This window comes from Leucoraja erinacea, chromosome 4, assembly GCF_028641065.1.
Source record: "Leucoraja erinacea ecotype New England chromosome 4, Leri_hhj_1, whole genome shotgun sequence".
Taxonomy (NCBI): Eukaryota; Metazoa; Chordata; class Chondrichthyes; order Rajiformes; family Rajidae; genus Leucoraja; species Leucoraja erinaceus.
Window position 1 is genome coordinate 27,173,130 of NC_073380.1, and position 22,540 is coordinate 27,195,669.

Consider the following 22,540-nt stretch of genomic DNA (forward strand, 5'->3'; position numbering starts at 1 on the left):
TTTTAGGTAGAGACCCTCCTTAGACTGAGTGTGTGGAGAGAAGAGAGCTGAAAAAGGAGAGAAGCAGAACAGAGTGTGACAGTGAATAGGTAGACACGTGTGAGAGGAGTTTGTGACAGACAGATGGTTACACCAAAGGCCAGAGATAAGAACAGAACATGCGAGACAGTTCTGTAGTTTTAAGCTTGTTGTTAAACAATCATATGAAAAACATTTTAAATATTTTTCATAATCAAGTTGAACCACATTCTCCAATAAGAAGGAAAAGCTTTATTAACTTCAAACATTAAACAGCGTTTACAAACCAGACCTTTCAAGCCCAATCCACCCATTGACACCAAGGCACGCGGGCAATCAAGGAGGCGGAAATGACGTCGCCCGTTGCAATAAACACCCAATCAGTGAAAGAAGTAGAAAAAAGAATCCCCCAAAACGGGAACATTTTAACATTTCAATTCACCAAGTTGGAGTAAAAGCAACATTTTTCATTCAAATTTGGAAGGAAAGCCTGTTTGAAAGGGGGCTAATTTTCTACCTCTGTATTGACCTGTGACCTGACGCTGACGTCCCTTAGCGACGGGCACTGGAACACATGGTAACTCCGGTTTGTGAGAGGAGTAGACGCTGAGAGCCAGGAGCTGCCCTCAGTTTATCAACAGCACTAATTAGTAGTATTATCAACACTAATACCGCTCGGGTTTAAATGAACAGGCGTCGCGCAGTGAGTAATACCATCTCCATTACTCTGCTAGGGAAAGTTACGTTCACTGCATAAAAAAAAATATATATAAACCCGAGTGCAATCAGACTTTAGGTTTTCTGCAGCGCCTGGCTTTGTTTCAATTTATTTCACGATCACTATGGGGGTTTTTTTGTGTGTGTTTTAATATATATTTTTAATTTTTGTTGAGAGTGAGCCTTATCACAAGAGTCCGAGAGGCCAGTGGGTGGCCTATGGATCCCAGCTTGGCTGCTCCATTCCTTTGTGTGTGGCTCTCATGCTTTTAAATCCAACGCGGGTGGGGAGGGTTTTTTTCTGTCTCTCTACAAAGACGAATCTCACACAATGGAAGTGTCCGGCTTGTATTTCTTTTTATTGAATTGTTGGGAACTTAAACAAATTACGTTTATGTATACCTATTTCCCCAGCGCATTTTCCCATAAAAATTGTACACTGGACTCTGGAGACACAAAGATTGCGCAAAGACACGGAGAGTTTCGTGCTCTTCCAACATTACACTGTAGTTGTAAAGTTGTGTCTTTCTAAATCATTAATTTGGATTAGAGGATTTATGGAAAACAGATTTGTCATCTACTGTTTCATCCCTGTACGTTTGTGTCTGAATGACCTCTGACCTATATTTCAATGTCTTTTATTTTGTGTCTTTGGTTTTGTGATCATTCGAAGCTGTGGAGGCCTAATCACTCACTCCTCGGAAAGTTAGCTGAAGCATGCATAGCTTGGGCTTCGGGTTGGGAAATCTGCCAGTTCCTTATAATATATTGATTTTGTATCATGACTGCAATTCCACTGTACGTGGACAAAATGTGTGGATTTTGTATTGCTTTTAATATCTCGTGGTTTATAATAAGCATAGTTCGTTCTGACATAACTTTGGAAGCAAAGGATTTGAAGGTCTATAAAGTGTATATCTCAGACTTTACATATATGAAAAACCCATTGGTTTATAGTTTAAAAAAAATAGATGGGTCAGTAGATCATTGTAGTGGCTTGTTAGTGAATGCCTTGTTAGAGTGAAATTGGCAGGGACCCTGGGAGAAGGTCAGTTGTTCACCTTCTAAGCTGGACAAGTGAGTGCCAATTTTTGTTTTTACTTTGGAGGGAAGAGAAGTATTTATAAGTTGTGTGCAGTATTAAAGTAGCCTTTATTTCATATACTGTAGTGCAGTTTTCTGTTTCTATATTTGACTTTTCAACTATGATACTTGAGTCTGTGTATGCACATGCACGCATACTTGCTGATGAATACCTGCGAGCATGTGTGTCTATGTGGGGATGTTAATATCCATATGTCAGCAGGCCTTCACTTGTCCTGGACACCCTAACCACTGGACCAAGAACTAAATCTGTCATTTCCTCCTGGTAGTCGGTGTGCAATGGACATCTCGGAAAGGAGCATCGGCAACTTTCCTCAGAATGAAGTTGTGGATTTGAAATACAGGACTCCTGTGGCCCTCCCGCAGATCTGAACATCACTGCGCTGTCACAGAAGTCTGACTCTGACATTGATATTGCTGTCCTGAGTGAAAAATGGATAAACTGAAAATGGGGTAGCAAATTAGTAACTGATCCTTTGTGTTCAGTGAATGTCTTATGATCTTCCAGTTTGCACAACCAGGATGCTACAGTGAGCAGGACATGTGCCCAACCCTGCAAGCTACAGATGTCTCCGAGGTGGCTTTAATTCTAGTCATGAGACACAATGCTGACTGCTTCCCAGAGAGAGGGCCAAACTGATCCTCTGGGCAGCTTTAGTCCTAGAGGCAGAAAGGATCACCAAAACTATCAGCAAAAAAGTAGAGAAGACTAATTTAAATGCTTTGAGCATGGTCTTGCTAAAATTAACACTTGCATCAGAATGATAAGCACAAGAACACGCAGCAACACATCCTTTCCAGGAATTTTAGATTGTATCATCTGAGCAAAAAACTAAGGTTGGCAGTGTCACCCACTCCAAAACGTGTACTCCTACTTGCTGGTTTGACTGCAGTCTTATTTGCCCTGTCTCCTCCATTAGGTTGACCCTAAAACAACATTGGCAATGAAATATTGTCACAGGAAAATCAATATGAAGAGATCTGGACCTGTTAAAAAATATCAAAATATTTCCTAAAAGTCTACTTAACCGTATGACATCCCCTCTGCTATATTTGTGTCCCTGACCTTTGACCACTGACAATGGAGAAGGAGCATTTAGAGCATCTTAGAGAATCTAGAATAGACACAATGCTGAAGTAACTCTGCTGGACATGTAGCATCTCTGGAGAAGAGGAGAGGGTGATGTTTCGGGTTGAGACCCTTCTTAAGAATCTGGAATCTGTCGTAGAAACACCAGCTGTCCATCCTCTGGCAGAGCCTGTGAATGCTTGATCGTGTCAACAGTTTCAAAACAGGACTGAAAGGGAATTGTGTTTGATCCCAAGAGAATGGCAGTGCATTTAATGACCAAGTCTGTTATGATGCTAAAGTAATCCATTGAGTCTTAGTAGACAAAAAATGCTGAAACTCAGCAGGTGAGGCAGCATCTGTGGAGAAAAGGAGTAGGCGAATTGGTGGCATTTAAGGTCGAGACCCTTCTTCAGACTGAGTCTTTTGGTTTATTAGGGATGTTGGTTTTGCAGGCTGAGCCAGCATTTAGTTGCCCGTCCCTCACTGATTTGAAGGTAGTGGTCAGCTGCCTTGAACTGCTATTGTCCTTGAAGCATGAGTATATTCACCATTTTGTTTTTAGAGTCCCTAGATTTCATCTCTGACCGTAAAGGAACGGTAATATATTTCCAAGTTGGGATGGTGTGTGGCTTGGAAGGCAATATCTAGATGGTGGTGTTTCTATGCTTTTGCTGCCCTTCAGCTGATGATAGTTATGGGTTTGGAATGTGCTGTCGAAGGAGCCTTGGTGATTTGCTGCAGTGCATCCTGTAAATGATACAAACTGCTGCTACTGTCATTGGTAATGGATGGAATGCAAGTCATGCCTTCTACTGTGTTCAAGAAGGAACTGCAGATGCTGGAAGATCGAAGGTACACAAAAATGCTGGAGAAACTCAGCGGGTGCAGCAGCATCTATGGAGCGAAGGAAATAGGCGACGTTTCGGGCCGAAACCCTTCTTCAGACTTCTACTGTAACCTGTTTGGTGTTGAAACCAGGAACTGCAGATGCTGGTTTGCAAAATAAAAAGTACTAGAGTAATTTTGCAGGTCAGGCAGATCAGTCTGAGGAATGGTCCCAACCTTAAATGCCACCTATTCACGTTCTCCAGAAATGCTGCTGGATCACTCCAGCGCTCTATTTCCTGTTTGGTACCAAGATTCTTAAGATGTTGAAGTTGCACATTGAGGTATTTTCACAGTCCTGGTTTAAGTACAGGTGCACATCCTTTTATCCGAAGATCCAATTAACGAAAACATCCGAATAGCGGACATTTTTTCGGTCCTTGAAGAAAGGTCCTTGAAAACGTTCACCGAGGGTGGCCCGCAGAGGTGACAGCGGAACCTCCGGTCGGCCTCGAAGAAAGGGGAACTAAATCCCCATTCATAAAAGAGGAGGGTATATTGCGCGGGATGGTTAATAATTGACAATATGCTGCTACCTGCCCGCTGAGTTAAACAGTACCCACGGTAGACTCACGATACACAGTGTATCGTGAGTCTTGCGTGGGAACTTTTTAACTCAGCGTGTAGGCAGCAGCAGATTGTTGCTCCCTTCAGTTTCACCCCACCTACACCCCTCTGCTTCCCGGCCACGTGTGTGACCCCTTCCCTCCCCTCTCCAGCTCCCCGCTCATTGCACCGGCGCGGGGGCTTTGCACTGTCTTCACGTCAGCGATGCTAGCAGCACAGTGCCAGTCACCGGAGACGTCAGGACCAACGGGACACCGAACCAAGGGCCCACTGCAAGCACGGAGATCCCAGAGACCCACAGCCAGCAGCAGCCCAGCCCCGTTCCAACTCCAGAGGAAAACTGCAAACTGGCCGGAGACGTCAGGACCACCAGAAGCCGTTCCCCGAGCTGCGCCCCCTAATCAGGACACCGATCCCCAGGCCCACTGCAAGCACGGAGATCCCAGATCAGCAACTCCAGCCCCGTTCCAACTCCAGAGGAACACGCTCCCCGTATGGGCAGAAGCTGATGGTGTGCAAGGGACGTCTTGTTCTTGGGGTCGCGCAGCTCGGGCTGTGGGCGAACTGCCACTTGTCGCCATAGCGGCCCATCGGGGAGCGGATTCCTCTGGAGTTGGAGGGGGAGTGGGGTATTGTGCTGTTTGATCGCCCCCTACTATCCCAGGGACAGGGAGACAGGACGTTCACCGAGGGCGGCCCGCAGAGGTGACAGCGGAACCTCCAGTCCTCCTCGAAGAAAGGGGAACTAAATCCCCATTCATAAAAGAGAAGGTGATGGTATATTGCGCGGGAGGGTTAATAATTGACAACATGCTGCTACCTGCCCGCTGAGTTAAAAAGTTCCCACGGTAGACTCACGATACACAGTGTATCGTGAGTCTTGCGTGGGAACTTTTTAACTCAGCGTGCAGGCAGCAGCAGATTGTCACTCCCTTCAGTTTTACCCCACCTACACCACTCTGCTTCCCGGCCATGTGTGTGACCCCATCCCTCCCCTCCAGCTCCCCGCTCATTGCACCGGCGTGGGGGCTTTGTACTGTCTTCACGTCGGCGATGGCAGCAGGTCAGTGCTAGTAACCGGAGACGTCAGGACCAATTGGACGTCGACCACCAGGCCCACCGCAAGCACGGAGATCCCAGAGCCCACAGGAACAGCAGCCCAGAGACCGCTCCAACACAGCCAACTGCAGGGCGCAGCCAGCGTCGTAGCTCCCAACTACAGAGGAATCTCCTGGGTGTGCCCTTGCAGGAGAGTGGGGTTGGCAGCAGTTGCAGAGGGAGGGGGCAAGTCGTACAGTTCCCAGTCTCAGCTCGGGGAGCGGGTTCCAACGGGTCCTGACCCCCATCCCCTGCAAGCCACCCAGAGACCCACAGCCAGCCTCCGGGAACCCCGTACGGGAACCCTTGCAGGATGAGTGGGGTACGTTTGTTCAGTTGCAGAGGGGGCGCAGGGGCTGTGGGCAAACTGGGCGCCGTACAGTTCCCGGAGTCTCAGCTCTCTGGAGGGGGAAGGGGGGTGGCTGGAGATGTCCCCTGGACCAACGGGACACCGACCAATCACTTCCAAAGGCCCACTGCACACCACGGAGATCCATTTCAGAGACCTGCACTAGAAGACTCAGCGAGCAACTCCAGCCGCAGCCTCGCGACCTAGCTCGGGGATTCACCTGAGCAGCGGGGGGAGCTACACGTAGGGGCACAGCTCTGCTTTTAATACTGATGGTGGACAAAACTGGGGGGACTTGGGACAAGGTCCACCTGTCTAGATAAATAGCTTCCTGTGGGGTGGCGGATCAGGGGGCGCAGCATCGGGCTGTGGGCAAACTGCCTGAGCCCCCTGCTCTACACCATGTCGCATGTGCAGCGGCCCATCGGGGATGCGGACAGTGGTGGGACCTCTCTCCGCGGGGGACGAGTACGCCTACCGGGATGAGGTGGAGCAGGACAGGTGGTGCGAAGAAAATATGCTGACGCTGGTTGATCGCTTCCCATGGTACCCACTGACCATCAGGGGGACAGTGTAGAGAGGGTGGCGGATTTCCGCTTCGGCTTTTTGAGGAGACTGACGTGGAGCGTGTGGGTCCATTCACTTCCTCAGTTCTGCCCACACAGTCAGCACACCTCACGTCCTTTTATCGGTGCTTGAGAGCATGTGTACTGTGTATGCGTGTGGTACACTGCACAGCGGCTTTCGCTCCAGAGGGCCATTGACAAACCCAGAGGATTGTCGGCTGCCCTATTCCTTACCTTGGAGGACACACAGTTCCCCGCTGCAATAAAAAAGAATATAACATTCCCACCCCGGACACTCCCTGTTTGAACTGACTCAAATAAAAGTACTAAATGTGGCCGCCAAGGAACGCAGGTGACTAAGGGACTGTGGTAACTGAAATCGACAGAATCGAGGAGCAATTTATTTGCTTATCTTTATTATTTTACCGTGGATGTTTCGTTAGCTTTAGAAATGTTTGAATGCTGCACTGACTGGCTGACATTTTAAATTTCGTTGTACGTGGCCCATGTTACAATGACAATAAAGAAACTATTCTAAGAATCCCCGAGCTAGGCCGCCTTAGGGCATGTAGCCCCGCTAGGGTGACATGAGTGCGAGAGGTGATTCAATGCTGCGGGCACATTTACAAATTCAGGAATTCATTCAACACACTGCATTTCATACAGACATTTATTCTGCAAGAAAAAACGACATTGAAGACTCAAACTCGCGACCGAGTAACTGCCGGGATCAAGGCGCAAACTCACGACCTTGCGGATATGAACCGAGCACTCTGCCACTGAGCCAGCCATTAAAATCTACGCTAAAAAATTTCCATTCCGAAGGCCGACAAATTATGAATTACGGAAAGTGTCTGGTCCCAAGGCTTTCGGATAAAAGGTTGTGCACCTGTAGTAGTTAGTGGATAGACACCTCATATTAACATATTCTCACAAAGACCAAACCAAAGTCTTGTGAAAGAGCAACAATCTTCAATTGGAAATGCGGCATGTTGCACATGTCTACCGTTTGTTGTATTCGCCTGTTGCATACGAACATTTATCTATACATCTTTTGCCAAAAAAGAACAATTGTTGATTGATTGGCTCCTTTTCATGTGAATTCTAGTATAAGTGTGCCTTCAGCAAGATAATACAGCCAAAATCATATTCTTCATCATGTGATGTCCACACTTCAATCCTCCAGCGACGTTTTTGTATGGTTTTGTGTTTGCTAGATATTTGGGTTCTTTAGAAAGAATAAACTAACACTTAATTGGTGACTTGCATGCCCTTTAGTCCATTTAACTCGCATTCCACTTTTTTTGATCTGTTGTCCATGTGGGACCTTGTCAAAGAACCTTCCTAAAGTCTTGGTAAATCGCATCAGCCTTATTGCTATCGGTGTATTTAATTACCTCTTCAAAGAGCAATTAACTTAGTCATACAGGATCTCCCACCAACAAGCCTGTGCAGATTATCCTTCACCTATCCTTGCTTTTCCAAGTGCAGCTTCATCCTGCTTCCCACAATTTTTTCATATTTTCTCCCCCAGCTGATATTAGATTACATGTTTTGTAATTACCTGCCTTTTCTCTGTTGGCTTCATTGAATAAAGATGCCACGTTTTCTATCTTCTAATCATCTGACACCGCAGTTGTCTGGAATACATCTTATCGAGCTCTGGGGAATTATCCATCTCTAATGCTACAATTTTTCTGGAATAATCCATAAACCTTTTGTTCTAAAATAAATCTGAATAGCATTTCTCTAATTTAGTTGCTTTAAATTTGCAACTAAACCAATTGTAATTGATGCCCTGTACAAAAATGGGGGTGAAGAACTTGGATGAGATTTTCATTTCTCATTGTTATCTTCATGACCTATTGAAATCAATTATGTACTTTCAAACAAATGACAGAACCAAATCGAAAGGTAAGAAGGGCAAAGCTTAATGGAAATGTGTGGGGCAATTTTTTTTTACACACGGGTGATGAGTGCCTGAAACATGCCAGGGTTGACAGTTGAGCCAGATACGAAAGTAGCATTTAAGAGGCATTGAGATAGACATATGGATATGCATGGATTATGTGCAGGTAGATAAGAATTGGTCTTGGCATGGTGTTCGGCACAGATGGTGTGGGCCAAAGTGCCTATTCTTGTGCTGTACTGATCTATGTTCTATGTAAACATAGAAAATGAAGATAAACCATGGATCAAGTGGCCACCATTTCTTTCTCAGTTCTCAGAATGGGACTAAATTCATGAAAGGCATATCACGACAATGTTGATGTGTTCCATTCCCTGAAAGTGAGAATGACAAATTAACATCTGTTTTCATTTGCTTCTAAATTGAAATTTACAGCCTTTTACAATAATGTTTGAACTCAACTACTGGTTTATCAGATAGACACAAAGCTGGAGTAACTCAGCGGGACAGGCAGCATCTCTGGAGAGAAGGAATGGGTAACATTTTAGGTCGAGACCCTTCTTTAGACTAGTAAGGAATAAGGGAAATGAGATATAGATAATGTAGAGATAAATAAAAATAAATAAAAGATATGCAAAAAAGTAATGATGATAACCAGTCCTGTGAGATAACAATTATACTGAAACATGACTGAACTTGTACTGGCAAGTGGTCAATTTCAAGGAAGGCCATCAGAAGTTGGTTTATGGCAATGTTACAGGTTGGAAATATTGTCGCCTAACTTCCTTTTGAGGCTTGCATTTAAAAAAAATAGCAATGCCCAAGAATTTCTAACTTTTTACTAATGGTAGAGACTCAGAATCCTATTGGTAGACACAAAATGCTGGAGTAATTCAGCAGGTCAGGCAGCATCTCTCGAGAGAAGGAATAGGCGACGTTTCTGGTCGAGACCCTTCTTCAGACTGATGTCAGGGGGGAGGGTGGGACAAAGATAGAATGTAGGCAGAAGACAGTACGACTAGTGGGAGAACTGGAAAGGGGATGGAAAGAGAAAGCAAGGGCTCTTTGAAGTTAGAGAAAACAATGTTCATACTGCTGGGGTGTAAACTACCCAAGTGAAATATGAGGAGCTGTTCTTCCAATTTGTCCTGGGCCTCACACTGACAATGGAGGAGGCCCAGGACAGAAAGGTCAGATATAGAATGCTATTGATTGTTAACAGAAGTTTGGACAAGACGATCTGGTTATGACACTGGCCATGTCCCTGAACTCTATCTCCATTACATTGACGACTGCATTGGTGCTACCTCCGGCACAAATGCAGATCTCATGGACTTCATCAACTTCACCAATTTCCATCCTGCACTCAAATTTACCTGGACTGTCTCCCGACAACTCCCTCCTCTTTCTTGATCATACAGTCTCCATCACAGGAAATAGACTATCGACAGACGCCTATTACAAACCCACTGACACAACTATCTCGAGTACACTTCTTCCCACCTTGCTTCCTGCAAAGACTCTATCCCGTACCTCCAATTCCTCCGTCTACCTTGCATTTGTGCACAAGATGAGGTTCCACACCACCTCATTCTTTAGGGAACGGGGATTCCCCTCTCCCATCATAGATGAGGCCCTCACTCGTGTCTCCTCGGTACCAGGCAGCTCTCTCCTTGCTCCCCCTCCCCATAGTCGCAACAGAGACAAGAGTCCCCCCTAATCTTTACCTTTAACCCCATCAACCGTCATACAACACATAATCCTCACAAATTTCCACCACTTCCAACGGATCCCAACCCTAGCCACATTTTCCCACCCCGTTCCGCTTTTTGCAGAGACCGTTCCCTCCGCAACTCCCTGGTTAACTCATCCCTTCGCACCCAAACCACCCCCTCCCCAGGTACCTTCACCTGCAAATGCATAAGATGCAACACCTGGCCCTATACCTGCCCCCTCGACTGTGCAGGGATCCCAACCGTGCTTTCAGGTTAGGCAGAGGTTCACTTGCGCCTCCTCCAACATTTATTGTATCCGTTGTTCAAGATGTGAACTCTTGTTAATTGGCGAGACTGTTTGCCGTTTTCACCAAACAAACAACTAACAATGGCCTGTTTCCATTATCATCATTACTTTTTTGCCTATCTTCCATTCATTGTTCTTTATCCCTCGACATCATTGCCTATATCTCTCGTTTCCCTTATCCCTAATCAGTCTGAAGAAGGGGCTCAACCAGAAACGTCACCCATTCCTTCTCTCTAGATATGTTGCCTGTCCTGCTGAGTTACTCCATCTTTTTGTGTCTATCTCTAGTTATGACTCCTGTATGCATTATATCTTAACTGAATACAAAATCTATGCAATGGATGTGGGTGACAATTTGAAGAAAGCCTTCAGTCTTGAGAAATTGAGGTTTGACAATGTGAGATGTAGAGTTACCATGTCAATGATTTGTAATGTCTACAACATATGCTGCAGCAGCTCATCAATTCTGCCTCCACTGCACCATCTAGATGAACTTTACTGCCTAGTAGGGCAAGGATAGTGAATGCATAAGAGCTGCATAACCTGCAGCTTCTCGTGTTGCATTCTGAACTAAGAAATATACAACTGTTCATTTATCATTGGGTTAAAATCGTTGTGTTCCCTCCCCAACGGAGTGCTATCATTGGCCTTGCTAAAATTCATGTGGACAATGTCACATCCACAGCCACATCCTCACAATCCTATTCTCATCTCTTCAAAAATGTTGTCAGACACTATTTCCCACCCGAAAGACATGCTGACTTTCTCTAATCAGTCTTTTGCCTTTCCAATTATAGGTCGCTTAAAATTCCTTCTAATAACGTTCTTACTAATGATGTTTGGAGCAGTGTTGCATTTTCCAAACTTAAACTGTGGCAGGATTAGCATGGTAATGGTAGGCGGTTGTAGAGCTTGGGGGTTCGGATACCTAGTTCCCTGAAAGTGGCAACACAAATAAACAGGGTAGTGAATGCATTTGACACACTTTCCTTTATCAGTCAGGCCATTGAATTTGGGAAATGGGGCATTAAGGTTACAATTGTACAAGCCATTGGTGAGACCTCTATCATGTCGCCCAGCTGCAGGATGGATAACATAAAGCTGGAAAGGGTCAAGAAAAGAATCGCAAGAATGTTACGAGGAGTGCAGAGCTTAACTTAAAAGGAGAGGCTGGATAGACATGAACTTTTCCCTTGGAGCATTGGATGTCATGAGGGTAAACCTTTAGAGATGTGCAAAATCATGATCATGAGTGGTGTGTAGATAAGATGGTTGATCAGAGTATTTTTCCTACAACAGTGGAGTCTAAAACAAGAAGGTATAAATTTGTGAGAGGAGAAAAAAACTTAAAAGGGACATGAGCGGCAGCTTTCCGCAGAGGATGGTGAATATGTAGACAAAGCTGTTAGTGGAAGCTGTAGAGATGGGTATAATTATGTTTAAGAGGGAAGTCATTTGGATAGGTACATGCAACAGAGAGGAAAGGTCGAGAGGAATGCAGGCTCAACAGTGAAAAGGTTAAATGGTTTTAAATATATAAAATATATATTATGGATTCCTGGCCTAGTTTATAGCTTATTTTGTCTAAAGCAGGCATGTTTCAGTGGATTGATGAGAGAGAGAGAGAGAGAGAGAGACAAGTCTGGGCTTGCTTCGGGTTGCTGCGTATTGAGACAATGACCGATGCCTTTAAGAAGGGTTTCGGCCCGAAACGTTGCCTATTTCCTTCGCTCCATAGATGCTGCTGCACCCGCTGAGTTTCTCCAGCTTTTCTGTGTAACCACCGATGCCTTTAAGATGTCTTGTCTTGAAAGTACCAACTGATAAGATGCCTTTGAAATGTGACTACTAATTGACAAGAGACAAGCTCAGACGTATCCTGTGGTAATGTGTATTGACTATCTCTGACCATGACTAACATCTTTGGAATGTGACTGACAAACACACAGTATAAAATATCATGCAATTCTTTGTTCATTGAAGTGGCACACGGGGGAAGTCAAGTGTCTGTGTTGCTTACTAGATGGTGCATCCCCGTCACTTCCGCTGGCAGATGATCAGTAAAGCTGGAGTTGGTCTAACTAACCTTTTTGTGAGTTGTCTGTTTATTAAGTAGGGAACCTTATCAATAGTAGGGCCCTGGTGAGTGTTGTAAAGCAGAAGAGCAAAGAAGTACACAGTTTCCTGAAAGTCCTATCCATGTACTGTACAAATGTATTTTAAATAATATTATTGTACCAACCTCAGCTAGTTTCTCTGGCAGCTCATTCCATATATCCAAGTTCAAGTGAGTTTATTGTCATGTGTCCCTGATAGGACAATGAAGTTCTTGCTTTGCTTCAGTACACAGAACATAGTAGGCATTTACTACAAAACAGATCAATGTGTCCATATACCGTAATATAAATATATAAACACATGAATAAATAAAATGACAAAGTGCAAATAACAAATAATTGGTTATTAATAATCAAAGTTTTGTCCGAGCCAGGTTCAATAGCCTGATGGCTGTGGGGAAGTAGCTATTCCTGTGCACCTGTAGAAGTTAGAGAGAGTCCTCCTGGACAAACCGACTCTCCATAATCCACCTCCATCTATGTGGGGGAAAAAGAGCCCCTCAAGTTCCTGTTAAATCTTTGCTGTATCACCTCAAACCTATGCCATCTAGTACTTGATTCCCCTACTCTTTGAAAGGACTCTGTACAAGATCATCCTTCAGCCTCCTGCTCCCCCAAGTAGTAACCTACTCAACCTCTCCCTCTTGTGTCCTGGCAACATCCTCTTAAATCTTCTCTGTACTTTCCAGCTTAATGGCATCTTTCCTGGAACAGAGGAACAACACTGAATACAATGCTCCAAGTGCAGCCTTACCAACAGCCGAGATAGAATTGCTGGAGTAATTCAGCGGGACAGGTAGCATCTCTGGAGAAAGAGAATGGGTGACGTTCCGGGTCAAGACCCTTCTTCAGACATCCTGTACAACTGTAACATAACGTTTCAACCTTTAATCTGAAGAAGGTTCTCGACCTGAAAATTCATCCATTCCTTCGCTCCAGGGATGCTCCCTGATCCGTTGAGTTACTCCAGCATTTTATGTCTACCTTCGATTTAAACCAGCATCTGCAGTTCTTTCCTACATGTCTCCACTTTTAACTCCATTCTCTGACTGAAGGCCTATGTACCAAAAGATGCCTTCACCACTATCTGATACCTTTTTCAGTTAACTGTTGCAGATAACCCTTGTTATAACGGACCTTGGGGGAGTGGGAGGGAGAGGAATGACAATTGTCCACTATGACCACGTGATGGGGGGGGGGGGGGGGCGGGAGATATGTATAGTATTGGAAAACCAGCCAAGAAACATATACTAAATAAGGCGCACAATAAATGGGTACAGTAAACAGACTATAATGAGATTAGCTCCAACCAGACACTCCGTGAGACAACTAACTTGGCCCTTTGATCCCATTACGAACGGCCACCTACTTTACAAGATTTTGACCGCTATAACCAAAATCCGTTAGAAAATGGCCAATAATATCAAGGGTACACTGACTGCACTTGTATCCCTAAAGTGTGCAAAAGCACAATGTTAATTATACAGTGATTTGGTTTCATAATTAGGTTACTATGTTGGGGGTGATGTCAACCCCATGGGAAGGTAGACATTTAACATTGCTTTTTCAGAAATAACATTTATTTAATAGGGGAGTGGTTAAACATTTTTTTACATTAGCATTTTAATAGGCCATGGGAAGTGGCATTGTAAATCGCAGTAGATATATACTGGATAGAATAAAAATACATTTTTTACGCAAATACATTTATTGTTTAATGAATTGTGGCTTTAAATTTAATTCCTGGGCCACAAAATCCCATGATTTTATGGGAACTAAACAAAGTGATATCCTTGGTGACATAGTTAAACAGAACTTGCTTGCCACAATGTTATGTCAATTCAGTAATCATTAGATTAACAAAACGGTCATTATTTGATGGAGGGCCTTTCTCAAGACTGAATGCATGGAATTGTCTCCCTAGTGAGACTTTTAGTTCTAAGTACTTCCACATGGCTTTAACTGGCTGAAAATGAGAACTCCACAGTAGTGTCCTTCATGTTACAATAATGACGTTCAAAATCCATTTCAGTGGTTCCTCTTGTTTGAGGCCAAAAAATGGCCATGTGGATCTTTTCTCATTTTGCAGATGGGGACATGGATTCTAAACTGTGGTCTGGGCATTCTTCCAGGGCACTTCAAGGTCGCATGTAGTCTTAGAAAATATGTACAAAACTCCCTTAATGTTGTACTTTGCAGAGTTTATTTGGCATTGCAAGACACTGAATGGATAACATACAAACAGTTGGTTTGCAGCATTAAGTCATGTTATTTTTTTGACAAGCTCAGCATGTGTTACAGTTAATGTATTTGTTTTCAGGATATCAATTTGTTTCTTTAAAAAATGTTAGTTTGTAATGTTTGTCTTAACATCTTACAAATAACACTTTTAAGAAATGAAAGTGTCCTCATTCAGTTCTCAGCATTTTATATCATGGTGCAAGCTAGAAATGGATATTTCCATAAGCACTAGTTGCAGTTAAACAAATGAGGAAACCTCCACAAAGTTTCTATTTTAGAAGAAGTACTTTTATATTGTGACATGTAATGAAATGTAAATTGGCATACGTTGCTACAAATATATAGTATATCTTGATTTAAGATGGTGATTTTCAAGCCCAAAGGCCTGGGTAGGAGAGAAGGAGCCCGAGCAATGTTAACGTACTTGTGCAGATAAGGACCTGTCATTGTAATGGAGGATTCAACCACTGAGGCCATCACTCTGGGATTATGTTATAGGCCGTCCAATAGCCAGCAGAAGGTAGAAGAACAGATATGTAGAATATAAGCGCTGGTGGAAAGGATCAACACGTGCAGCACATGAATGATCTTAGTATGGATGGACTACCACGGATGGACACGGAGGGGAGGCTGGCTGGACTATGGTGCCTTCCTCACCTGGGTGCCATTTATGTTATGTTGTGTTGTGGACTTTCTGTGTTTGTGCTTTTGTTAAATTTTTAATTCAATTTCAATTTTATTTTTAATATGTTTTATTATTTATTTATTATTTATTTTTATTATTTTTCTTGTGATTTTTTTTAACGATACTGCCTGTACGGGAAATTCATTTCGTTGTCTCAAAGTGAGGCAACGACAATAAAATTTGAATACAAGAATACAAGTATATTAATGTCTGGAAATCAGATTATAATCAAATACTTGGCCCATGTTGACCAACTTGGTACTACTCCTGACCCTGATTCCAGTTGCGTAACACCTCTCATTCCTGACCCTGAGTCCAGCCTTACACCTGGCCCCCTATTCTACCCCTATCATAACTGCTTACCTGCTTAGGTTCCCAAAGCTGAACACCCCCCCCCCCCCCCCCCCCCCCCCCTGGTCTCAGCTTTGACTGCACACCTATTACTATTCCAGACCTTGACTCTGGATGCACACTTGGCCTTGCTCCTAGCCCCTCTGCACTGACAATATACCTGGCCCACACATAAAGCCGCATATCTGACCCGCTCGACTTAACCTATTACGTTCAAGTCCACAGGTGCTTATCTTATGTGGTAAACTTTTATAGAGCACTTCACAGACCAAATTATGTATAACAAAATTTGCTACATCCATTAGCTTCCTTGTTATAACATGCTAGTTACTTTGTCAAATAAGTCATCAATTGGTTAAACACAATTCCTCATCCATAAAATTATACTCACTCTGCTGTATAAGTATTCTGTACCATTTCTTTCATTTTCCTAACATACTGTCCTGAAGTCATTTTCACCCCCAATATTTTCAGTATTTTGCTGTCTTCCTCTCAGCTGGGACTTTGCCAAGATGCAAAGTCCAATAACTATATATTTAAGCAATATTAGTCTATTAAATGTGATCTTGAGAGGACATAATATTTTCTGTGGTATTCATAACAGAACAATGATAAAAGATCTTTGTTTTGATTGCACCTACCAACATGCATACATTATTATATTACAGTTAATATGTACCGAGGGCAAATTTTTGTTCCAATGCTCCCCATTCCCAATTACTTTTACATTGAAGTGATTGAAATCCAAGTGAAATTTAAATGGCATCATAAAAGTAAAACCTCCGGAATGGATGATATTCATTACGTGGTTGGTTGTGGTCAGTATCAGCACAATTACTATATTAAACATTTAATCTTCAGATGTCCTGGTTCAAGCCAAAACTAAAAACAAATAATAATCTCCTCACACATTCCCCTGCAAGTATCTCTGTCACTCCTTTAAAATATGCCCCTTCTTTGAACAAGCTCTTAAATATCGTATCTGAATCCGTTTCCATCTGATTACACTGCTTGAGTATGTTCATCTACGTGTTCAATTCAAAGAGATTGGGGACATTTCTATTCAACCTGTAAAAGGAATTGGGGTGAGGAAGGGGGGGGGGGGGGGGGTACAAATAGTCAGTGAGGTAAGCAAACATAATAGTTGAGTGGCAAATGACAATAGTGCTACCTTCTCAATATCTAACTGAAGGAAATAATGGGTTATCAGGGTTGTATGTTGTGACAGTCAGCCTGACACCTTGCATGTCATTACACTTATCCCATCCCCTGGATATTCCAGATTAATAAATTAAGTTTTTGTCAACTAATTACAAATCAGGCTAATTACAAATCAATAACATTAGCCAACTCCGAAAAATGAAGCGCTGAGCATTGGGATCCGGACATCACGGACAACTGGCCTCATTTCCCCGCTCACATCTGGCAGTGTTCCCCCGTCTGAACCAGAGGCCGCGGAGCATTTTTGAAAGTGGGGAGGCTGTGCGATCACTGATCACTGGCCTTGGGGGGTACCCGGTGAGGGAGTGGAGCAACTGAGTGGGGAGAGGGTGTGGAAGGAGGGTGTTCCCCCCCCCCCCCCCCCCCCCCCCCCCCCCCCCCCCCCCCAGGGTAGGGGCTTTTTGAAATTCGATGTATTAAAATCATGTTTTAGTGCATTGTAGAAGTATGATTTCAATTTTTTGTATGAAGTGTATTTAAGGGGTAACTTTTTCCACACAAAGGGTGGTGGGTGTATGGACCAAGCTGCTGGAGGAGGTAGTTGAGGCAGGGACCATCCCAACATTTAAGAAACAGTTAGACTGATACATGGATAGGACAGGTTTGGAGGGATATGGACCAAAAGCAGGTAGCGGCGCTGCGACATGTTGGCCGGTGTGGGCAAGTTGCGCCGAAGGGCCTGTTTTCGCATTGTATCACTCTATGAAAACTGTAAATAGGCAAACTGTACAATCTGGAGTTCAACGTCATCTTTAATCGGTACCTATTGTATAGCGGTACAGCAGGTTGTTAGTTGTTAGTTCATCGTTACCGCTTCCAAGACTGGCCAGTGTAGGAAGTGGGTGTGAGTATGAATCATCCAGTAAGGTGGGGTTAGTGATGCTACTTCTACTGTGATTGGTTCACATGCAATAACCAATCTACATCCTTCCCTGTAAAGAGCGAATATAATTAAACACACATGCAATTTAGAATTCAAACATACTCGCCATATCTGTTAGGCGGTCTACTAATACGGCCCAAACGCGTACGGACCAATCCCTATCCCTCTACGCCAGAAAAATTAGAGGGAGGCGGTGAACCCGGAAGTGAGAAAGCAGCAGGGGACACTCGTGGTGACCGACAGGGAAAGCATGCGGGAGAGGTAGTGTTGTTGATAGTCATAGCCGCCGGTCATGGTGGAGTAAGAGGCATTCAGGGACTAGCGGTGGCCACGGCAGCAAACGGCTGGAACAGTAGAGGTGGAGCGAAAGGATCGGCTGGTGGAGGACGTGGTTCCTTCACAGCCAGCAAGTGTTGGCGGCTCCAACGGTACAAGGCGCCATTGATGTCGACAAGGTAGGATCGGAGTTCTTTGGACGGGCCAATAACGCAACCTAGACGGGAATGTCCCATAGTAGTTTGCAAATGGACGTCTTGACCCGGCAGTAGTGGTTTACTGGACTTGTCATGTGATCGTTTCTGGATGTCGTGTTTCTCCTGGATGCACTTCTGGATCGTGGCTGGCTTCAGCATCTGTGGCACCAGCTTCTGCTGGGCAATTTGTACCGGTGGTCTTGTTGTTCTGGACATCAGGCGTTGGGCTGGTGAGCCCAGGACCCCGTCTCTATTGATGTTTCTGAGATTTAAAAAGTCGAGGTACACATCCGACATGGCGAGGTGGGAGCGTTCCATTAGTAGTTTTGCGCTTCTGAAGGCTCGTTCAGCTAGCCCGTTGCTTTGTGGGTATTCGGGGCTGCTCGTGACATCGTGGAAATTCCATCGGTTGGCAAAGTGTTTGAATGTGTGGCTGGTAAATTGTCTTCCATCGTCGGTTTGCAAGCAGACGGGTGCGCCGAATATGGAGAAGTGTTTCTGTCGCTTTTGAATGACCATTTCTGATGTGATAGAGGGCAGTAAATCAAGTTCGAACCAGTTAGAGTAGGAGTCGACCAGGATTAGACCATATTTACCGTGCCATTCCAAAATGTCAGCCGCCAGTGACGTCCAAGGCAGTGCTGGTGGAGGTTGTTGTAGCAGGGACTGTCTCTGTTGGTGCGGCGACAGGCTGTTGCAGATGGGGCAGGAGGCTGTCCTGTCTCGTATGTACTTGGCCATGCCAGACCAGTAAAACGTTCTGTGCGTGGGCCAGCGTGGCATCGGTGCCTGGGTGGCCGCTGTGTGCCTCTTTGTAGTATTCGTCACGTAAGGATGAAGGGATCATGACTTTGTGGCCCTTAACTATGACACTGTCCTGTATTACCAGTTCATCACGGACTAAGAAGAATGGCTGCACCTCCAGTGGTGTGCTGGATTGCCTGTCTGGCCAGCCTCTTTTGATTATGGATGAGAGTAGCTGGAGAGTGCCGTTGGCTGGTGTGTGTTCGGACAGATGGCGCAATCGTTCCATAGGAACGAAGTCAATGCTGAGAACCGTAAACTCGTGTCGTTCGCTGGATGCCCGTGTTGCACAAGAGAGAGAGTCAGCAATGAGCAGGTCTTTACCCTTTTTGTAAACGATTTTGAAGTCGAACCGCTGGAGCTGCATCATCATACGCTGCAGACGTGTAGGTTTATTGAGGATGGTCACAAGAGGTTGGTGGTCTGTCTCGACCGTGAAAACATTCCCAAAGATGAAGTCCTTGAATTTAGAACGTGCAAAGACCACGGCCAGCAGCTCTTTCTCGATCTGTGCATAGCACTGTTTGGTATCCGTCATAGTGCGGGAGGCATAAGAGACAGGTCGTAAAGTCCCAGTGGCAGATGTTTGTAGGCGGGCGGCGCCCAGCCCGTATCGTGAGTCATCGCAGGTAACCGTGACAGGACGCCTCAGGTCGAAGAATGTCAAGGTGGGAGCGCTGATCAGACTCGACTTTAAAGAGTCAAATGCTTGTTGATGTTGCTGGAACCAGGACCAGCCAGTATCCTTCTGAGTCGGTTGTTTCAGAGGCGAACTCGGTTCACTGAGGTTCGTTATGAACTTTCCCAGATAGTTCACCATACCCAGGAATCGCTGCAGGCTAAACACGTCGGTGGGGGCTGGCATCTCTGTGATGGCAGCAGTTTTCTTTGGATCGGGTTTAAGACCGTCGGGCGTGAAAACATGTCCACCATATATGACCACTGGAACACTGAACTTGCGTTTATTAGGGTTGAATTTCAGATTGATTCCACGTGTCTGGTCCATGATAAGCTTTAGGTTGTTGTCATGCTCCGCTGTATCTTTGCCATATACCAGGATATCGTCTACAATGATGGCACACGGGAGTCCCTGGAGCTGCAGTTCCATGTTTCTCTGGAAGACTTTGCTGGCTGAGTTAATGCCGATTGGCATTCTGGGAAATTTGAATCTGCCAAACGGAGTGGCAAATGTGGTCAGGTTTGATGACTCATCATCTAGCGATATCTGCCAAAACAAGCGTTTTGCGTTGAGGACGGAGAATAGTGTTGCTCGCCAGATCTGTGCAGCAACGTCTTCAACAGTCCTCGTAGGATAAAGTGGATGCCTGATGACAGCGTTTAAATCTTTTGGATTGATGCATACACGGAGCTTGTTTTTGTCCTTCTTCAGGGTGGCAACCATGGTGGAAACCCAGTCAGTGGGTTCGCTGATTTCGGCGAGTACGCCCAAGGAGACCATGTTTTTTAGTTCAGACTCAATTCTGTCTTTCGTAGCGTGTGCATACGGTGGGGTGCACGGACGACTGTGTCAACGTTGGGGTCAATGGATGTCTTGTAGGTCACAGGCAGCTTGCCTAGTTTGCCATCGAATATATCAGGGTATCTTTTTATCGGGTCCTCAGATATCAGTAGCTTGTGAACAGACCGGACTAGGGAGACCGGACAAAGGAGACTAGCCCTAGGTCTTGGCATGGATGCCCAGTAGAATCACAGTCAGAGTTCAAAACCTAAAAAGTTAGATCTCTAGCGGTGTTTCTCAGCACGCATTTGAAAGTGGTTCTTCCCAGAGGATACAAGACCTCCATAAGCATGTAAGGTGGACTTGTCTTTAATCAAGGCCTCATTATTCCTTATCTTGTTGTAGATGTGCACAGACATTACGTTCCTCTCCCTCTACCCCTCTCTCCTGCCCCCTCTCTCCTGCCCCCTCTCTCCTGCCCCCTCTCTCCTGCCCCCTCTCTCCTGCCCCCCCTCTCAGCAACCTTGTTCTGCATGAGGCCGGGACGCATGTCTGTGAGCGGATGGCGGGCCACATCTATCACATGTACAGATGTATCCCGCCCCGGATGGCAGGCATCAAATCACGTGTTCACAGAAGGTAGACAAAAATGCTGGAGAAACTCAGCGGGTGAGGAAACCTCATGCAATCCTTGCATGTCTCACCCGCTGGGTTTCTCTAGCATTTTTTACCTTCGATTTTTCCAGCATCTGCAGTTCTTTCTTAAACGTGTTCACAGAAGGTGCACGGGCCATGCTGGCTGATTTGCGCAAGATGCGGTACAGCCAGAGCTCGGCCGCCGCTGCTCGGGGTGCCCGCCGACTGGATGATTACAGGGGAATAAATCCGCCTGCGGGTTGGATGATTTTGGGTTACAGGCCGCATTTGGCCCAGAGGCCATAGGTTGCCGACCCCTGAGCTATATGAAGATAGTCATAGTCATTCAGCATAGAAAAATACAAAGGTAGCTTTTAAGAGGCTTTTAGAGAGCGGATGAATATGCAGGGATTGGAATGAATTGGATCACATACATTCGAAAGGGAGTAGTTTAATTTGTCATCGTATTCGACACAGACATGACCCAGGAGGTTGTCATTCCTGTGCAGTACTGTTCTATGTTCTGTTGAGGACTTGTTAACAGTTCAGTGGTTTTGTTCAGCTTTGCACATAGCACTTATGGTTTTTGTTTTCGGAGATGACATGGACAGAAAGTTGTTAGCATTTGAAATGAATAGCCATGCAGCAGTTTTTTTTGTAAATGCTCTGCCATTTGAGGTAAATGTGCGGTGCAGAATTGCTGTTTTATGGTTTGGGTGTTTTCTGTTTGGAAAAGTGGATGCTATTCTGCAACTGTCGCTGCAATTTTTATGACCATTTAGCTTAGAGATGCAGAGTGGAATCGGGCCGCTCGGCCCACCAATTTTGCACTGACCAAAGGTCATCCGCACACTTGCTCTAAGTTATCCCCGTTTCTAATCCTATACACTGGGGACAATTTACAGAAGCAGATTAACCTGCAAACCTGCACGTCTTTGGATTATTATAGCGTCTAATTGCAGGGTTATAAGCAAAAGTACCTTGGTCCTGAAATATTTAAAGAAAATTAAACACTGCTACAATGTGGATACATGGATGGGTTTTCAGAGTCCCTTGGGATGTTATAATTGATCTGACTAGTTTGCTACTTTTGAAACTCTTTGACGCCACCATTAAAAGATGAGTATAAATAGCTTTACTCAAAAGCACATTCTCATATAAAAGGAGAGCAAAACATTTGATGTTTCCTGTAATTTCTGGAAACAGTATAATTTTATCTCACAGTCCCAACTTATCTATTAATTTTATAACGTTTGTGCAGCCATGCAGTGAGAATGCAAGCCATTTGCAATAGCAATGACGGGAAAGGAAGTAAATTTGTCTGACCTTGTACCCTACATACGCATGCTGATAGTTATACTGG

At 44.7% G+C, this 22,540-nt stretch overlaps 1 protein-coding gene across 2 annotated transcripts in view; it reads left to right on the plus strand.

Moving 5' to 3' along the window:
• Positions 1-581: 581 nt before the first annotated feature.
• Positions 582-22,540, plus strand: part of LOC129696213 (protein tyrosine phosphatase type IVA 3-like) — a 94,547-nt gene continuing 72,588 nt past the window's right edge. The window contains exon 1 of one of the 2 annotated variants that reach the window (XM_055633881.1): positions 582-721. Coding sequence is in view for 1 of the 2 variants with exons in the window: in XM_055633884.1 (XP_055489859.1) it covers positions 704-721 (18 nt within the window). In the remaining variant the exon portion in view is untranslated. The remainder of the gene's footprint in view (positions 722-22,540) is intronic. The other variant, XM_055633884.1, reaches the window with a different exon arrangement.